This window comes from Zootermopsis nevadensis, unplaced genomic scaffold (assembly GCF_977971745.1).
Source record: "Zootermopsis nevadensis isolate Lab colony 2312 unplaced genomic scaffold, Znev_1.0 Znev_ptg000001l, whole genome shotgun sequence".
Classification (NCBI taxonomy): domain Eukaryota; kingdom Metazoa; phylum Arthropoda; class Insecta; order Blattodea; family Termopsidae; genus Zootermopsis; species Zootermopsis nevadensis.
Genome location: NW_028259133.1, coordinates 2,382,306 through 2,399,734, shown reverse-complemented (window position 1 = coordinate 2,399,734; position 17,429 = coordinate 2,382,306). Strand labels below are relative to the sequence as shown.

The 17,429-nt window shown below is 42.0% G+C and overlaps 2 protein-coding genes across 8 annotated transcripts in view; one reads left to right on the top strand and one right to left on the bottom strand.

The window, feature by feature from the left end:
- Positions 1 to 8,446: 8,446 nt before the first annotated feature.
- Positions 8,447 to 15,962, bottom strand: LOC110835668 (retinol dehydrogenase 12). The gene is made up of 7 exons (XM_022076135.2): positions 15,830 to 15,962; positions 15,060 to 15,176; positions 13,866 to 14,069; positions 13,560 to 13,721; positions 13,293 to 13,415; positions 11,457 to 11,661; positions 8,447 to 8,807 (listed from the first exon to the last, which is right to left on the bottom strand). The coding sequence occupies exons 2-7, from the start codon at positions 15,169 to 15,171 to the stop codon at positions 8,648 to 8,650; spliced, it is 966 nt and encodes a 321-aa protein (XP_021931827.1). The 5' UTR covers positions 15,172 to 15,176; positions 15,830 to 15,962; the 3' UTR covers positions 8,447 to 8,647.
- A 3-nt stretch (positions 15,963 to 15,965) lies between these two features.
- Positions 15,966 to 17,429, top strand: part of DNAlig3 (DNA ligase 3) — a 281,323-nt gene continuing 279,859 nt past the window's right edge. For 5 of the 7 annotated variants that reach the window (XM_087346940.1, XM_087346937.1, XM_087346951.1 and 2 more), the window contains exon 1: positions 15,984 to 16,069. In XM_087346940.1, coding sequence (XP_087203066.1) covers positions 15,984 to 16,069 — 86 coding nt within the window. Of the gene's footprint in view, positions 16,193 to 16,548; positions 16,688 to 17,429 lie in introns of those variants that run through there. The other 2 variants (XM_087346949.1, XM_087346947.1) reach the window with 2 other exon arrangements.

Below are 17,429 nucleotides of genomic sequence, written 5' to 3'. Positions count from 1 at the left end.
ATTCCCGGCGGTGCCCGAATTTATAACTTGTGTTGGGCAAGGCCGTGGTCTAGGCAACACGGAGTTTTCCTCCGTGGCATCCCAACAATTACTCCATTCACACTCACACAGAAGAAGGCAATGGCAAACCACTTCTGGATCATCTGCCAAGAACGTATATGAACAGGTCCCAGTCCGAGAAAAGGATGGAAGGATCCTGTTCATATGGACCTGTCGTCAGACAGAACACTAAATAATAATAAGATGAGGTGGTCTAGCGGTTAGAACGCTGGCCTTGTAATCCTGGGGTCTCGGGTTCGATTGCCGGCGGTGCCCGAATTTATAACTTGTGTTGGGCAAGGCCGTGGTCTAGGCAACACGGAGTTTTCATCCGTGGCATCCCAACAATTACTCCATTCACACTCACACAGAAGAAGGCAATGGCAAACCACTTCTGGATCATCTGCCAAGAACGTATATGAACAGGTCCCAGTCCGAGAAAAGGATGGAAGGATCCTGTTCATATGGACCTGTCGTCAGACAGAACACTAAATAATAATAAGATGAGGTGATCTAGCGGTTAGAACGCTGGCCTTGTAATACTGGGGTCTCGGGTTAGATTCCCGGCGGTGCCCGAATTTATAACTTGTGTTGGGCAAGGCCGTGGTCTAGGCAACACGGAGTTTTCCTCCGTGGCATCCCAACAATTACTCCGTTCACACACAGAAGAAGGCAATGGCGAACCACTTCTGGATCACCTGCCAAGAACGTATATGAACAGGTCCCAGTCCGAGAAAAGGATGGAAGGATCCTGTTCATATGGACCTGTCGTCAGACAGAACACTACAAATAAAATAAACATTACCATAGAAGTCATAACTAGTTTGTAATCCAGCTACTGTATCAGTGAGAGAGCGGTATGGTATCTTCAGGACCCTTTGTATGATATAGAAGATTCAATGAGCCACTGCCACTTATGGGTACCCCACGCCTTCAAATTCCGTTGTTTGTCGTGAAAAGTAATTTGTAAAGTGACTGTTTTGAACTGCATATTTGAAGCCTGGGTAGTTCAGTCAATGACTTGACTGGTGTGGGCCGGATGACCGAGGAGTTGTTTACAGTCAGGTCTTGCTCTCCGGAGGGTATCGCGAATGTCTAAGTGCTGTAAGGTCACCTTCATTAGGCACAGATATTTTATCACGGTAATCACAAGAGTATTCGATGGGGAACCTTTTTGTTTCAGGACTTGTATCGCTTATTTTTAACGTAACTTTAAAGCTGAGGGAGATAATGCATGAGAGGAGAGAGTTTTACCTGCCTGTGTGACTACTCAATTGGATTATGGAAGAGATACAAACCGCAACAAGTCGTGGGAAGTTTTAGAAAATTACGAAATACCCACTGACTTAATAAATTCTGTGAAATCTCTATAAAACCATTGATATTTTTGTGCTAACTAAAACAAAGTATTCATAAACTCCTCACGATAATACAGGTCTTCGGAAGGAATATGGCCTGCCCGTCCTTTTTATTTGACATGCGCACTAATTAAGGATTTATAACATTGAATTTAAAATTAATTATTTGGTTTTTCCGTCAAATCACAATGTATTTAAAATAAGATAATTAAAATAATTAAAATATCATTCTGTGTTCCATATCGAATAATCGATTTACAATTGGAACATTTACATTATTCGATATGGAACACAAAATGATATTTTAATTATGGTCTAGCGGTTAGAACGCTGGCCTTGTAAGCCTGGGGTCCCGGGTTCAATTCCCGGTGGTGCTCAAATTTATAACTTGTGTTGGGCAAGGCCGTGGTCTATGCATCACGGAGTTTTCCTCCGGGGGCTTCCCCGGTTTCTCCGTGGCATCCCAACAATTACTCCATTCACACACAGAAGAAGGCAATGGCAAACCACTTCTGATCATCTCTGCCAAGAATGTATATATGTATGAGCAGGTCCCTGACAACCTGAAGAGGTTGGAAGGATCCTGTTCATAATATATGGACCTGTCGTCAGACAGAACACTACAAATAAAAAAATAAAAATAAAGTCACAATATGACGCAACTACACTATCTTAACATTGAATTTTAATAACCCCTGAGGAATTTAACTAAGAGGATACAGATCTGCAACAACCATCATGTTCGCAGACAACCAACTGTTACTGGCAGAAAACGAAGATGACCTTCAGTGTTAGTTTGTTTTAAGTAGAAGCAATTAATAATTACCAAAAAAAAATAATTTTTGCTCTAAAATATTTAGTGCACACCGTCAACACCAAATTTCATTGAAATGAAACCATGTTTTCAGATGGGCATAAACCCACGTTGAGCTTTCACTTTACGAAATTTGTCATACAAAATATCATCCTAACATTTATCTGTTCGGATCGAGGGATACAGAAATTTGTGACCCAAATTCCGACTAAAAATTAATGTTTCGATATGTGAAACGTGTTCGAAAATAATGTTTTGTTATGACGTACCAAACGAAAGAGACTGGGATTCTGGCAAGGTCTCTTAACGTGATGGACTAAAAAATATCTCATTTGACGATACAGCGTCATAGAATAACCGAAAGGGTACGGAAACCACCGATATGTAGTTTTAAATTGTATCTTTGTGTGTAGAATAAACCATCCCATCGTTGCTGCTTGCTTAGTACGTGGGATTAAGCCTTTGTACTCAACAAAACGACGTCTTTCAAACGTGACCCCAGATGGGAGGAGAAGACCCCCAGACGCGTTATGAGATCACGGCCACTCCATCGCAGTGGCTATTGGCAATGCGTTTAATTGGAAAAGCCAAGTCCCTACAGCGGTCTATTGATGCTCCGTTAAAGCAGAACTTCTGGTGTCCTTTAAGTGATTAGCATCCCATGCCTCTGGCAAGAACTCTTTATACCGCGGTCTACATGCTCTATTAAAGCAGAACTACTATGTATTTTCACAAACAAGTAACAGAATCCGGTTCAGACCACACGACAACGCGCATCCATAAACAACGCAAAACGATTTAATTAAAAGAAATTCTAGAGAAGAACTTAAAATGTACGAATAATATAAATGTAGGTACAGTGAAAGAATTGATTACGCCATTACAAATAAATTCAAAATCAAACAAGAATTATGTATCGAGGTCCCTGGAGAGAGGAACGTGTGATACGCCACTTCTACTGCGTACAGTGTCATCTCTAGTACGGATTAACATTCTCGATGTCCGTTGTGAAGTTCGGGAATTTGTTGTGTCTTGGATTTATTTAACGACAGTTTTCAGTTGCGCAGTCCCGGGGTTCAGATTTCGAACTGGCTGTTGAAAGACGCGATATCAAATCGATTAATATTGTGTAAATTCTAATATTAAAAGCTGAGTGTAGTTAGGGGACTCGTAATTATGCTTTTGAAGACAAGTTTTTAGGTCGACGAACAGCGCTGATTCACAGAGCCGTTATTAGCTGTGAAGGGAAAACATTGACGCCCGTTGTGAGGATTCGTTCGGAACTCTACTTCTGACAGCTTAATAAGCAGTTTCATTCTATAGTGACCAGCTTAACACGAATATTTCACACCTAGTTGCTACCATATGCCAAACCAAGGTTCAGTATTTTGTTCGAAATTACGTTATTACCAGCCAATGGGATTGAAATTAGCCCTTCTGTTCGCAGACGATTTGAATCTTGACCATTTGGGGTGGGCGGGGATTGGTAATTTGAAATCAGACCCTGGCGGTTCGCCTGGACATGTGTTCTGTATCGAACTATCTTAATTAATTATTCTTCTTTGTCTTCTAAGTTTTAATTTGTTCATCTGAGTGAAATTTGTGAAGTGAATTGTCAATAGAACCGTGACTGGCTATCACGTGCTGACATCTGTTGTTTAAATATTCTATATAAACTAAAGTCATAGCTACATTGATAATTAACCTGAATATTAACTTGTATTCATCATATTTGTTAATATAAATAAACTGTATAAGTGAAGAGTTTTATGTCCTGCTAATACTGGACTACGGACGGTAATTTCACAACGAAATTTGTTCTTCATTTGTCATCAGTCGCTACTCAATTATCATCGAAGGATCTTGGAATTTACCTCTCTAGCGTTATACTGAAGCCTTTTATAGAGCACATATCCGTAGATAATTCTTGTGCACTCATCTTGCGATCTAATTCTTTTCCTTACAATTCATTTAAAAGTCCGTCTCTTGATATCAGGCCACTGTCAAGAGATATCAGCTGTAACCAAGCTGGGCAGTCAGTGTAGAATGGGCGATTATATGGATTGTGTTCTTACCGTACACGAAAGGTAAATCAATGTAGAACTGGGAAGGATTAAATAAGAATGGGATCGTGGCCTATTTTAAGGTATTATAACAGAGTTTTTTTCAAGGTGAGGAGAATAACGAAAACTTTCAGAAAGGACAACAGGTCTCCAAGGCCGAGTTTCGAATACGAGACCTCAGTATAGGAAGAAGTGTGTTGGTAGTTTTGTCGCGAAGACCTGTCTTGCTGCGATGAGGTATTCCAGACCTCATTACGATCATAAGGTGTTGCTGCTACGAACTTAGCTAGTTGTTCATCGGAATGGTGATTTCTGTATGTAGCAAACGACAGGCATCTTAATTAATTTCTGCTATTACAGCAAAAACACAAATTCATCTTCTTAAATTAAAATCGCGTGATGGTCTTTTCCAATCCAGAGGTTTTCCATGCAGGAATGTATGTATTCTTTATTGCGTAAAGTCTAGAATTTAATGTAAATATAATATATTAAATTGGTATAAAAATCTGCTGTTGACATTTCAACTTGTAGCTAACAAAAGTCTTGCCTGCAGAACAAATTATGTTGTGTTAAATTCTTTTAATTACATTCTGATTTTATATTTTCTTTGAACGTAAAATACACCCTGCTAGATGTAAACTCTTGTGGTTCACAAGAAAGTCTTCATAAGAAGATATTTTCTGCTAACAGATGTGAATTAATATTTCAAAGTGAAGGTGGAGTTTGTGTAGGCAAGAGTGTGAGGTATTTTCAAAAACTTAACAGAAGTTTGAACGGGTTCTAAGATGGAAACGATGGAAAATTGAGTAGAGAATTAATATAAAAGTGATAATAAACTAGATAGAGGAAACCAGTCACAGAAAGAAAGAATATTCTTGATTTATTTCTCGGAAATCTGGAAGAAAATAAGATCTCTGCAAATGACCCGGATTGTAGCTGACACAAGGCACAACGTCCGATAAGATGTCCCTCTTCAGTGGCGCGTTACGTATCCTGTCGAATGTGTTATGAGAAAGCTACTGAATTTAAATTAAAAATTAATGAAGTTAGCTACTCGATCAGATTGTCCGCAAAGCATTCTCGCTTTCAAAGAAACGTAAAACGTTGATGTGGTTCTACAAAGTTTAAACAAAGAGAAGGAGTTTCATAATTTGTGAGCTGAAACTATCGAATAAAGGGATCTCCATAAGTTGGTATTAATAGACCAGCTGAATAATTTTCAGTCAGCTAATATGAATCTTTCTGTGAAAAAAGTTTGTGGTAGTAATTTTGGATTTTAATAGAAACAGGCCAATTTGAAGCGATTCAGACACGATACACTGCATATAAATTATAATATTTATTAGTGGGAATAGATTTGTTCATGCATGAGCTGTCGATAGTTGTAAATTCTGTGACCTACCCCTAGTGAATATCATGGAATACAAGCACTTCAGAAGCTGAATTAATATACAAAACATACCGGGAATCGAAGCAACGCACGCTAATCTCACCGACTTAATTGCGCGGAGCTCTTGTACTGACATGGTCCCTTCAGGGACGAACAGGGAACTCGGTCACTACTGACCCACGATAAGAGGGTTGGACAGTTGTAAATTAAGAATTAGTCATGGGGAGGGGGAATGAGCCGGGATAGCTCAGTCAGTATAGTGACTAGCTACGGGCTGGACGACCAGGGTTCGATCCCCGACGGGGGCAGAGGACTTTTCCTCTAGCCTCTGCGTCCAGACCGGCTCTGGGGCCCACCCAGCCTCCTCTACAATGGGTACCGGGGTCCTTTCCCGGGGGTAAAGACGGCCAGAGCGTGATGCTGACCACTCACCCCCATCTAGTGCCGGGGTCAAGGAAGAGAGGAGCTATACCTCCTCTCCCCCCCAAGCGCCTACATGGCGTATAGTGGGACAAACTTTACTTTACTTTTTACATGGGGAGGGGGAGAGGAATTGAAAACTAACTCAATGAGACAGAGTACTCATTGAGAAGCTGATAGTCACTCAGCGTGTAAAGAAATTCCCCAGCCTTCTATGCAACCCACTGTATTCACAAAAGCCTGTCACTGGATGCTATTCTGAGCTTTCTCAGTTCACATGTTCTCATTTTAATCCTGACATGTTGGCCAGACTGTCCGAAGTTGTCATGTTTACCGACTGAAGTTTTGTATGCACTTCTAATTTCCTGTCGATTACATTTTTAATGATCTGACCGTCCCCCCCCCCCCCTAATAACATCGATGAATACTAAAAAATATGAAGTTTCCGCTAATTAATTTAATCTTTCTGTCGGGAAGGAAATTTCCCCATGTAAAATAGGTAGGAATAAAGTGAATTCTGAAGACATAATAGGCTTGTGTAGATGATGTTAACCGCCACGGTGGTCTAGCGGTTAGAACGCTGGCCTTGTAATCCTAGGGTCTCGGGTTCGATTCCCGGCGGTGCCCGAATTTATAACTTGTGTTGGGCAAGGCCGTGGTCTAGGCAACACGGAGTTTTCCTCCGGGGGCTTCCCCGGTTTCTCCGTGGCCTCCCATTCACACACAGAAGAAGGCAATGGCAAACCACTTCTGGATCATCTGCCAAGAACGTGTATGAACAGGTCCCAGTCCGAGAAAAGGATGGAAGGATCCTGTTCATATGGACCTGTCCTCAGACAGAACACTAATAATAATAAAAAATAATAGATGATGTTAATGTAGGATCTGAAAAAATATTTGTGGGAAATATTAAACTGGTTCAGAACATGGCCCGAAGGAGAAAAGTTACTTAGACGCGATTTAATATCACCTTCGGGCCCTTTTGTAACTGACGACCTTAAATACGGAGTGCATCCAGTTCTAGTAGACTGTGAAGCTTTGTCAGCTCTGTGACGGTTCGAACCAGAATAATATCTCAGCCGAACGTGTCTTCGAATCCACCCTGTAGAGATTCGTGGTTTTTGTTCAGTAAAATCCTGGGTGACGGTTTTTGAATTGGATAGGTCGTCTCCTTCCCAGATAACCGTAATCTCTGAAACGATGGCAAACTTCTACCAGACCACACGACTCTACAACCCAGAAGACAGCCATCTTCATGTATTCGATTGTCTTAAGTAAGTGGTACAGGTACTTCAGACGTTTCGGGGGGTGTTGCATAATTCCTGCCTTGGTGAAATTTATTGTTGCAATATTGACAGATTTCTTACGGGCCTGTCCATAGCCGATTCAGATTCGTGACTTTAGATGATAAAGACGTCATTACCCATGATTATATGGGAATTTGCGATAATTTCATCATCCTGATAACGCCATCGTCCTCAATGACTGATGCAAATGGAAGACCGACTTTGGATTTTACTGAGCGTTTCAAATCGTACTACTTTTCATTGAATTATGGTTACGAGTGTTGGGATCGAATTCGGGACCTTTCGAAAACAAGGCTAAGATGCTAAGGATTTTATCATCCACCACTCGATTATGAGAATTAGTTTTGCAATAACTTGAGTCTGAAAGTCAATATATTTCTTAAGGTAGTATATTTGCGTCATATTGTGAATTAGGTTAATATTTTAATATTTTCCGTCAAATCACAATTTCATCGATCATTCGATGCGGAACGTGAAATGATATTTTAAATATTTTATATTTTATTATCTTATTAAAAATTGTGATTTGACGGAAAATATTAAAATATTAAGATATTTCTTGGAAAACCTAAGACAGTGTAATCCGGATCAAATGAACAGTTTCAGGGAATATTGTTAATTTTATGTAGAAAATATTGTCAAAAGCTCCACTGCTTCAGCGACGGAAATCGGCCTTGTGTTACGTCACTGAAAGTGCTGGAAACTTATAGCAATGTCCGAATTACAGCGGCAATTTCACCCCCCCAACCATTTCCGCACACTCACAAAGGCTGAGGGCTGAGTGTGGTGGTATGGATCGAGTTCTGGAAAGGTCTTGTGGCTGCTTGTGGCGTATTCTGGAGCGTTGAAGCAATCTCTGGAACCATTGACAGAACTATGAACTAAAAAACTCCCTGGACCAGCCACTCCAGTGACCAAAGCGCTTCACGCTTTTGATGACCTCGCAGTGACGTAGACACGGCAGAATTGGGAGTTTACAGACCGGCATCACGTGATCAGAGGAAGAATATTACGAAGTAAATGAGGAATTTCTCTTGTGAAGTGACAGACATTAATTCAGAAAGTAACTGTAATATTGTGAAATAAATCCATTCCTACGCTACAATATCATTTATAGTTTAATGTCTAAAAACATAATCTTTCGAGATCTTAACACAGAGATTTTTTTTTTCTTTTCATCCAGATTTACAAAAAGAATTACGTAGTTTAAATTTCGCGTGATTATTTGCACAGTGTTTCTTGCTGCAAAAGCTTGTTCAGAGCTTCGTGTTCTCAGCACAGTCTGAAGGAAACACATCTCCTGCGGTGAACGGGTCCCAGTTCTCAAGGCCCACCAGACGAACACTTGCGTCCCATAACATTTTGGCCCTCTCCGGGTCCCTCGCTGCAGTCGACGGCGTTGATAATCTGCAGTTGCTGGAATGGAATGTAAAACGTATAAGCTAAAGGCATCTTTGTTCGACAACACCCCCGGTACACGCCAACTGGTTCCAACAAATGCAATACGAGGTGCGATCGGAAAGTTTCAAGACTGTGTCAATAGAGGACAAACCGGATGTAGTACGAGCGTCTGCCGCTAGGGGGTGCGGCCTACATTCATAGTGAATCAGTGTGCCAGCCGGAATCATCGAATTAGCATTTGTTTCTTAGTTACGGGCGTTTTGGTAGTGCATTACACCGACCCTCCTGCGATTTCGGAATGGCGTGTGCAACAAATTTTGCCAAAGACTCGCCAAAACGGCTACGGAAACCTATGAAATGCTAAAGCAAGCATTTGGGGAGTCCGCAATGGGTCGTGCTCAAACTTTTGTGTGGCATTCACGTTTTAAAAATGGCCGAACCTCTGTCGATGATGACGAGCGTTCTGGACGACCATCTTCGAGCACAACGCCCGCAAATGTTACGAAGATTCGGCAGGCCATTCACGAAGATCGACGTCGTACCATCAACGACTTGTGCGACATTGTTGGGATAGGCTATGGGACCTGTCAGCTGATTCTAAAGGAAGAACTCCACATGCGACGCATCCTGTCTGAGGACCAGAAGCAGAATCGACTTGACTTCTCGTTTGTCAGGAGCTCAAAGATCTTGCAAGAACCGACCCCAACTTCCTTTCTAAGCTCCGTGTGACTTCTTCCTCTTCCCAAAGATGAAAATTCAGCTAAAGGGAAGGAGATTTGAGACGACAGAAGAGATTCAGGCAGAATCGCAGATGGTGCTTGACAGGCTGACAAAGAAAGATTTCCAGGGATGCTTCCAGGCTTGGCAGCGGCGCTGGGATCGTTGTGTTCACTCCCAGGGGAACTACTTCGAGGGTGATGGATGAATTTAATACCTGAGATAAGTGTACGGGATTTTATACGCGCAGTCTAGAAACTTTCCGATCGCACCTCGTATATTAATGTTCACACAGCTTGACTTGACCTAACGTGAGGTCAGCAATCTTGGGTGATAACCGACTTCTCATGTTACAAAACATGGGCTGTACCGCTGTCTCGTGCAACCACGTATCGCGTGCTTATTGAAACACGCCTTGCGACCTTCAGTCGATCCCTTCACTCTTTGGTTAATGAGCGGCTGTGCCGTCTGAGCCATCCTCCGAATACCTTGTGCTTGACTACAGTGTTTTCCAGCAGTCTTCCACAGGAGCCTTTGCCTCCTGAAGAGAAACTTTTACGACTCATAGATCACAGATCGGTGTTTAAAGAACGCGGGCCTTCGGGCCAGACATTCTTATGTACTATCAGATCTAGACGCAGTATTTTCAAAGTAATTCCTTCTGAAGGCAGACAGTTCATTTAAAGCATTTAAGCTTGTCAAGGTCACAACAATATCCGTTGTAGCGTTAAAGGACCTTAATTTTTTCAAGGTCGTTTCACGGTTATTTATACAAACGCCTATTTAAGCCCAACTGTAGGTATCTGAATTACCATAACAGGTTTATGATGTGTTAGGTAAGGTTTCGGTTAGGTTTGTCACATTCATGAGAAGGTGACGCCGGTATCAGCCCAAGTGTTTGCCGACAAAAGGCCTTTGGAATTTCCAGGTCCTTCATTATCATTTTTGTAATGCTTATTTCTACCGAACTAAATATTTAAATGACAATATTTTCTCAAGTTCAGGCTACGGATAGATAAAGGTCACAATCTTATCAGACATATATCTGCCGATCTGTGGGAATCTAATTGTCAATGTTCATATCTGAGGTCAAAGATAAATTAACTCGATGTCTTGGTCCTTGTAATAACATTCCGAATATTAGTCTAGTCGATTTAGGCAAATTAGATTAAACTGGGTTAGGTTAGGTTTGGTTAGATTAGATTAATTTGGATTAGGTTAGGTTGGATTACGATGGGATAGGTTGGGTTAGGTTACGTTAGGTTAGGTTGGGTTAGGTTAGGTTGGGTTAGGTTAGGTTGGGTTAGGTTAGGTTGTGTTAGGTTACGTTAGGTTGGGTTAGGTTACGTTAGGTTGGGTTAGGTTAGGTTGTGTTAGGTTATGTTAGGTTGGGTTAGGTTACGTTAGGTTGTGTTAGGTTACGTTAGGTTGGGTTAGGTTACGTTATGTTGGGTTAGGTTAGGTTGTGTTAGGTTACGTTCGCTAACCTTACGTTCGTTATGTGTGAGGAATCACTCATGCCAGATTGAGGTCAAGAACAGGTCAACATCATGTCAAGGTCACATCAATATCCCAACCAGCGTTTAAAATTTTCAAGATCATTTAAAAGTAATTTTTTCAAACGCCTGTTTCTGCCGATGTGTAGGAATCTGAGTGACCATGCTCATGTCAGTTTTAGGTCAATGATCGTTCAGTTTCATGTAAAGGTCACGACAATATCCATCCCTAGGCGTCCCGAATAGATGCCTTCGAAACTTTCAAGGTTATTCTAAAGTTATTTTTTAAACGCTTATTTATGCCGATCTGTATGAATCAGAGTGACCATCATGTCATGTAGTTTCAGTGCCTGTGTTAAACGACGTTTTTCCTGCACCAATACAAAACAAATTCCAGCTGCAATACAACGTAAAGTGTAATTTTAAGATTCCCACTCATCAGTTCACTCACCCGTAGTAAAACCCACTCTCTGCGACCACCTTCTCGTCCACTGCACAGTAAATCGTTGTCTGGGCTCCCTGTGTCGCTGTTTTTGCCAGAGGACTAAACATTCGAAGCAGCCACCTCGCACCTTGGAACATGGACTCATTTGCATACCGCAGGGCATCAGTCGATACCACACCTGGCTCCACGGCATACGTTGTCACTCCTGTTCCTGTGTTATAATTATAAATTTGAAAGCCTCTTTTTAGACTAAAGCCATTGTCAGTCCAATGTAATCACCAGGACTGGTTTCAACTTGGTTACAGAAGTCTATGGATGCACAGAAAAGAATATTTTACGAAAGACAAAGGAACTGATAGTAGGATGGAAGACATTTCTTAATGATAACTAACTAGATGGCTTACGGAACCCGAAGGTTCATCACCGAATTAACCAAAGCCCTCCACCGGACCCTGTCCTGGGCCAACAAAATCAAGTCCCCTTCAACTCCTATCTCCCATAGATCCCGCCTGAGATTATCCTCCCATCTACGTCTAGGTCTCCCCAGAGGCATCTTCCCCTCAGGCTTCCCAAATAGTGGACCCAACCAACCAGATGGCTTACGGAACCCGAATGTTCATCCCCGAATTAACCAAAGCCCTCCACGGGACCCTGTCCTGGGCCAAACAAAATCCAGTCTCCTTCAATTCCTATCTCCCATAGATCCCGCCTGAGATTATCCTCCCATCTACGTCTAGGTCTCCCCAGAGGCATCTTCCCCTCAGGCTTCCCAAATAGTGGACCCAACCAACCAGATGGCTTACGGAACCCGAAGGTTCATCACCGAATTAACCAAAGCCCTGTCCTGGGCCAACAAAATCCAGTCTCCTTCAACTCCTATCTCCCATAGATCCCGCCTGAGATTATCCTCCCATCTACGTCTAGGTCTCCCCAGAGGCATCTTCCCCTCAGGCTTCCCAAATAGTGGACCCAACCAACCAGATGGCTTACGGAACCCGAAGGTTCATCACCGAATTAACCAAAGCCCTGTCCTGGGCCAACAAAATCCAGTCTCCTTCAACTCCTATCTCCCATAGATCCCGCCTGACATTATCCTCCCATCTACGTCTAGGTCTCCCCAGAGGCATCTTCCCCTCAGGCTTCCCAAATAGTGGACCCAACCAACCAGATGGCTTACGGAACCCGAAGGTTCATCACCGAATTAACCAAAGCCCTGTCCTGGGCCAACAAAATCCAGTCTCCTTCAACTCCTATCTCCCATAGATCCCGCCTGACATTATCCTCCCATCTACGTCTAGGTCTCCCCAGAGGCATCTTCCCCTCAGGCTTCCCAAATAGTGGACCCAACCAACCAGATGGCTTACGGAACCCGAAGGTTCATCACCGAATTAACCAAAGCCCTGTCCTGGGCCAACAAAATCCAGTCTCCTTCAACTCCTATCTCCCATAGATCCCGCCTGAGATTATCCTCCCATCTACGTCTAGGTCTCTCCAGCGGTCTATTCCCTTCAGATTTCCCGACCAATACCCGGTGCACACCTCTTGTACCATTCATTCGGTCTACATGCCCCGTCCATCTCATTCTCCTCGACTTAATCACCCTGACAATACTGGGGGAGGAGTACAGATTTTTAAGCTCGTCATTATGCAGTTTTCTCCACGTCCCATCGTCTTCCCTCCTAGGCCCAAATATCCTCCTCAAATATTAAAATGTACCTTAGGGGTATAGAGTATCAGGGTTCTACACTAAAATTGTGAATCTCTTTTCGGGTTCTTTCAATCGAGTCTTCCTTCTCGTATTTACGAGCTGAAAGCAAACTTATCCATGCCTCGTGCCTTTACCTTGTAATTTGTTGGCCAATTCCTTGGTGAACAGAATATTTGCCAGCTTTGACTGTGAGTACGCTTTAAAAGTACTGAATGTCTGGTTTTCCCAAGCGACGTCATCTAGAGGTATATTTGGATCTGTAATGGCAGGTTAAACATTTTAAATGTTAATTTACCAGCAGATTAAACACGACTGTCTTCCGCAATGTTGCAGTGAAGTTTGTAGATAAATGTAACTATCGCAATTATGCAGAAAAGAAATTTGTTTCTATTTGTATTTACCCATTGTGTGAAACTTTGATGACACTGTGATAATTCTGGCTGGGGCCGAGCGGATAATGCAAGGAAGAAGGAGACTGGTGAGGAGGAAGTGTCCGAAGTGATTCACGCCGAGGTGCATCTCAAAGCCATCCTTTGTCAATCTCTTGGGGATGAAACACACTCCTGCGAAATGAAATCCCAGTATTACCGACTATCGAGATGTAATAATCCACATTCTTATTCGAACCGGTCGGTTAACTGTATTATCTTCCGGTCGCACGTGTTTAGAAACCTCGGGATTTGAACCCAGGTCGTCGTGTGACTTACCAGCATTGTTGATGAGAAGGTGGATTTGTTTCTCAGTGCGTAACAAATTCTTGGCGCACTCTCGTACCGAGGCGAGGGACGATAAGTCCAGATGCACAATCACCAGTTCTCCGAGACCCTCGATACCGGAAGTTTGTCTCCTGATGTCGTCAACAGCTTCCTGTGCGCGCTTCAGGTCCCGGCAAGCCAAGATAATTCGGCCACCTGGAGAGACAGCGAAACAGCTAAAGGTACAATTTGGCTGCACGCGACAGAGACAAGCGACCGAAGCAGGCGACAGAGACGGGAGACGGACACATCGCAGCTTGTCGCCACACACTTTTGAGGTGACGACCGAGACATGCGGCGAAGTGTTTGTTTTCTTTGTTTTGTTGAGACATACGTGCACATATTCTGTGAAAAATGAGTACAAGAATGCTTCTAAAAAGGTTACTCGAAGAAGAATAAGAAGAAGATGATGTGTTGCTGTGTTATTTGTTGCGAAAGAAACAAAGAAAACCTATGAGTTCAATATTCAAAACCAGACGCGAAGAAGGATCTTTCTGTCTGTTAATAAAGAATCATTTATCATTTTCTGCTACTAATTCTACCAATTGCTCATCTTGGTCACCAGTAAATCTAATTTCTGCCATTATTTTACTCAACAACACACGTGCTGCCTGAGCCCGTCGCGAGACACTATTGGTCCGAGAGCGGTCTCCTGTGCTTTGTCTCTGTCGCCTGTCTCTGTCTCGCGCTCGTAATTGTACTTCATACGATTGTACAGAGAGCAGACAGGAAGCGACCAGTCTCGGTCTCGTAACTCTGTCGCCTGCCTCGGTCCCTTGTCTCTGTCGCGTGCAGACAAATTGTACCTTTAGATCAGTCACCCTCTAGGTTCAACGCCGACAATATGAAAACAGTCAAATCGATATGTTTCTTCGAGCCTTTTGATCGACATGTTCTGTTAAGCACGTGCTTATAACACTTGAAAGTTTTGGCATTGCAATCAACGTACTCCGAGTCTAAATACCATTGTAATTTTGGTACGTCAATATATGAGAAATACGACGGATATCATGAGAAATTGAATTTCAAACACATGTGAATACGAGAGTATTTTTCTATCTAGTGATGGGATGGCCAATTTGGATAACCTATTGGATTAAATCACTTCATTACTATTAATTTATCCCAATTTCTGAGTTGCCTTACCTCGACGAAACAAATCCAGGGCGGTCGCCTTCCCGATGCCACTGTTGGCTCCTGTGACTACCGCGGTCCGGCCATCCAGTCGCGCCTTACTGCTACACTTCCTGCTCAGCATGTCACCTGATTATGACGTAAGAGTACAGACACTTCATGTCAAAGCTCAACACTGATGCTGTTTACGGCCGTGTACAGAACAACGCATCTTTTTTATTTGAATTATCTTCAGATTTCTAAATTTGTTCGTTAAAATTATAACTGAAATTAGCTGTGGCCTTCCTAGTCAATCTCGCCCAGGGCCTCGCCGACACGTATTACAACAAAAAATACATTAAAACATAAATTTCATATTGGACTGAGGCGTTTATTACAGTCTAAACATTTTCCATCGATTTAATACCATCACCTGAATGATGATTCAAATGAAAACTATCAAATGATCATGAGATTTCAGGTTGTAACTACAAGTTTGAAGACGGCCGACTCTCCTATGGGTTGCTGCATCGTGTAGCATCGTAGAAGTTCACCGACACCCTGATAATAGACGCGGTAGTCACCTCTGATACGTCGGTAAACTTCAACAAGACTGCACGGCGTAGTAATCAAGACTACAGCCATCTTCATTATCGAATGATAATTCCAGAGTTTCGTTCTGGTTTGAAATAATTATTCGATAGTGCCCATAACCACACTAAAACCACGACACAAAAGAAGTTCATGCGTTCAACGTTCCCCATACGAAGCTTTAAAGCAGTCAGCAAGACTCGAGTACTCACCGTGTGTAAAGCTGGAACGTGACTTCTCTCCTTCAATTCGTACGTCATCTGAGGCGGTCTGCAGCGAGACAATGATGGGGGCATTCTCTCAAGGTCAGCCACTTCTTAGAACCCGAGTTCTTGTGATTCGAATGACATTGCACGTGTTACTATAATGGTGGTCCGTGAATATGTTGTCGTTTCTGGTTCATATCCCGATCGGGATACGAGTTATCTTGTGTCTCGAAACTGGCCAAAGAGTCTACGTACTGGTAAAGTTAGAAACACAAAATGTTCTCTATACGTTTGTTAGACTTTACGTACTCACTGTGCACAGACGATTTTGCAGTTCTATTTTTATTAAACCGGTGGAGTTCAACAGAGGTTAGTAATATCCTTAGATTACATTACACATTACAGTTAGAAGAATACAGGATCTCATGTCTGTAACTTGAATTCCTAATACGCATACAATATTACATAGCCGATAATTTATTTAGCATGTTTTTGTTATCTTTTGTTCTTTCTTTTTATGGGACAAGTATGTGAATACTTATGACCATGAAGAGATTTGTACCAACTTTGCAAAAAAATTTCACAGGATTTCACAGTGGCAATTCATTCTTACCGACCGAGCTATTGCTTTTGTCGCACTTTTACGTTGTGTTTACGTATGAATGTTCACAGGTGGCAGCACAATATGCACCGGCGCTACCTTGGCATTGGATTTACACATCATTGGTTGAAATTTCTGGTTTGGATCTCATTGCCGCCGTTGGCTGATAGATTTAATATATCGTGATAGGTTATGTTTTGAGGACTGATTGGTGCACCTGGGTAATCGGTGGTAGTGAAGGTGTATTTGAATCTGTACACAAGGTATATCGCGGAAAATATTATTTCTCCTAATATCATTCGTAATGTGCTAATTTCGGTATTTCCCACAAACTTCTGAACATGCTTTGTTACTATACTGCATGTGATGTATAATAATGGTCATTGTATTTGAAATCTTTTCAAAATTAATGTATGTTTAGTGTATCCTTACGATGCAGTTGTGAAAATGGTGCGTAAAGGGCTACCTTCATCTCTCATCTAAATAAAAACCAAATTTTGAAATATAGAAGGGACGTTCGTGGTTGATCAGATTATGTGGCGTCGATTGATGAAATCAGTAAATAATGAATTGGAATGGATGTGGGAGGAAACTGTCATAGTATGATTTTAATACATGAGTCTGGCACTTGCCTGGAAGAACTGAGGAAGGCCACCAGAAACCTGTATGAATACCCAATCTTCAGGCTGATATTTGAGTCTACTCCATCTAAAATATGATACAAGAGAATATTGTGTCTTGATTTCCATATTGTGTGTTTTTTTTGTTTGTGTTCACTGATTTGTTGTACATCCTGATGCTCCACTGAATGTATAAAATCAAACCTAATTCATTCTAGCCAATTAAATATGATGTTCAGTTGGTTGGGTATAGAATTACAGGCCTAATAACTATACAGAAACCTAGATTAAGGAGCAACTGTGCATGATTTATTTTCATGTACATAACGATTTATTCAAGAAAGAAGCCATTTGGCTAAATATGTACAATGAGGAATGAATTAGT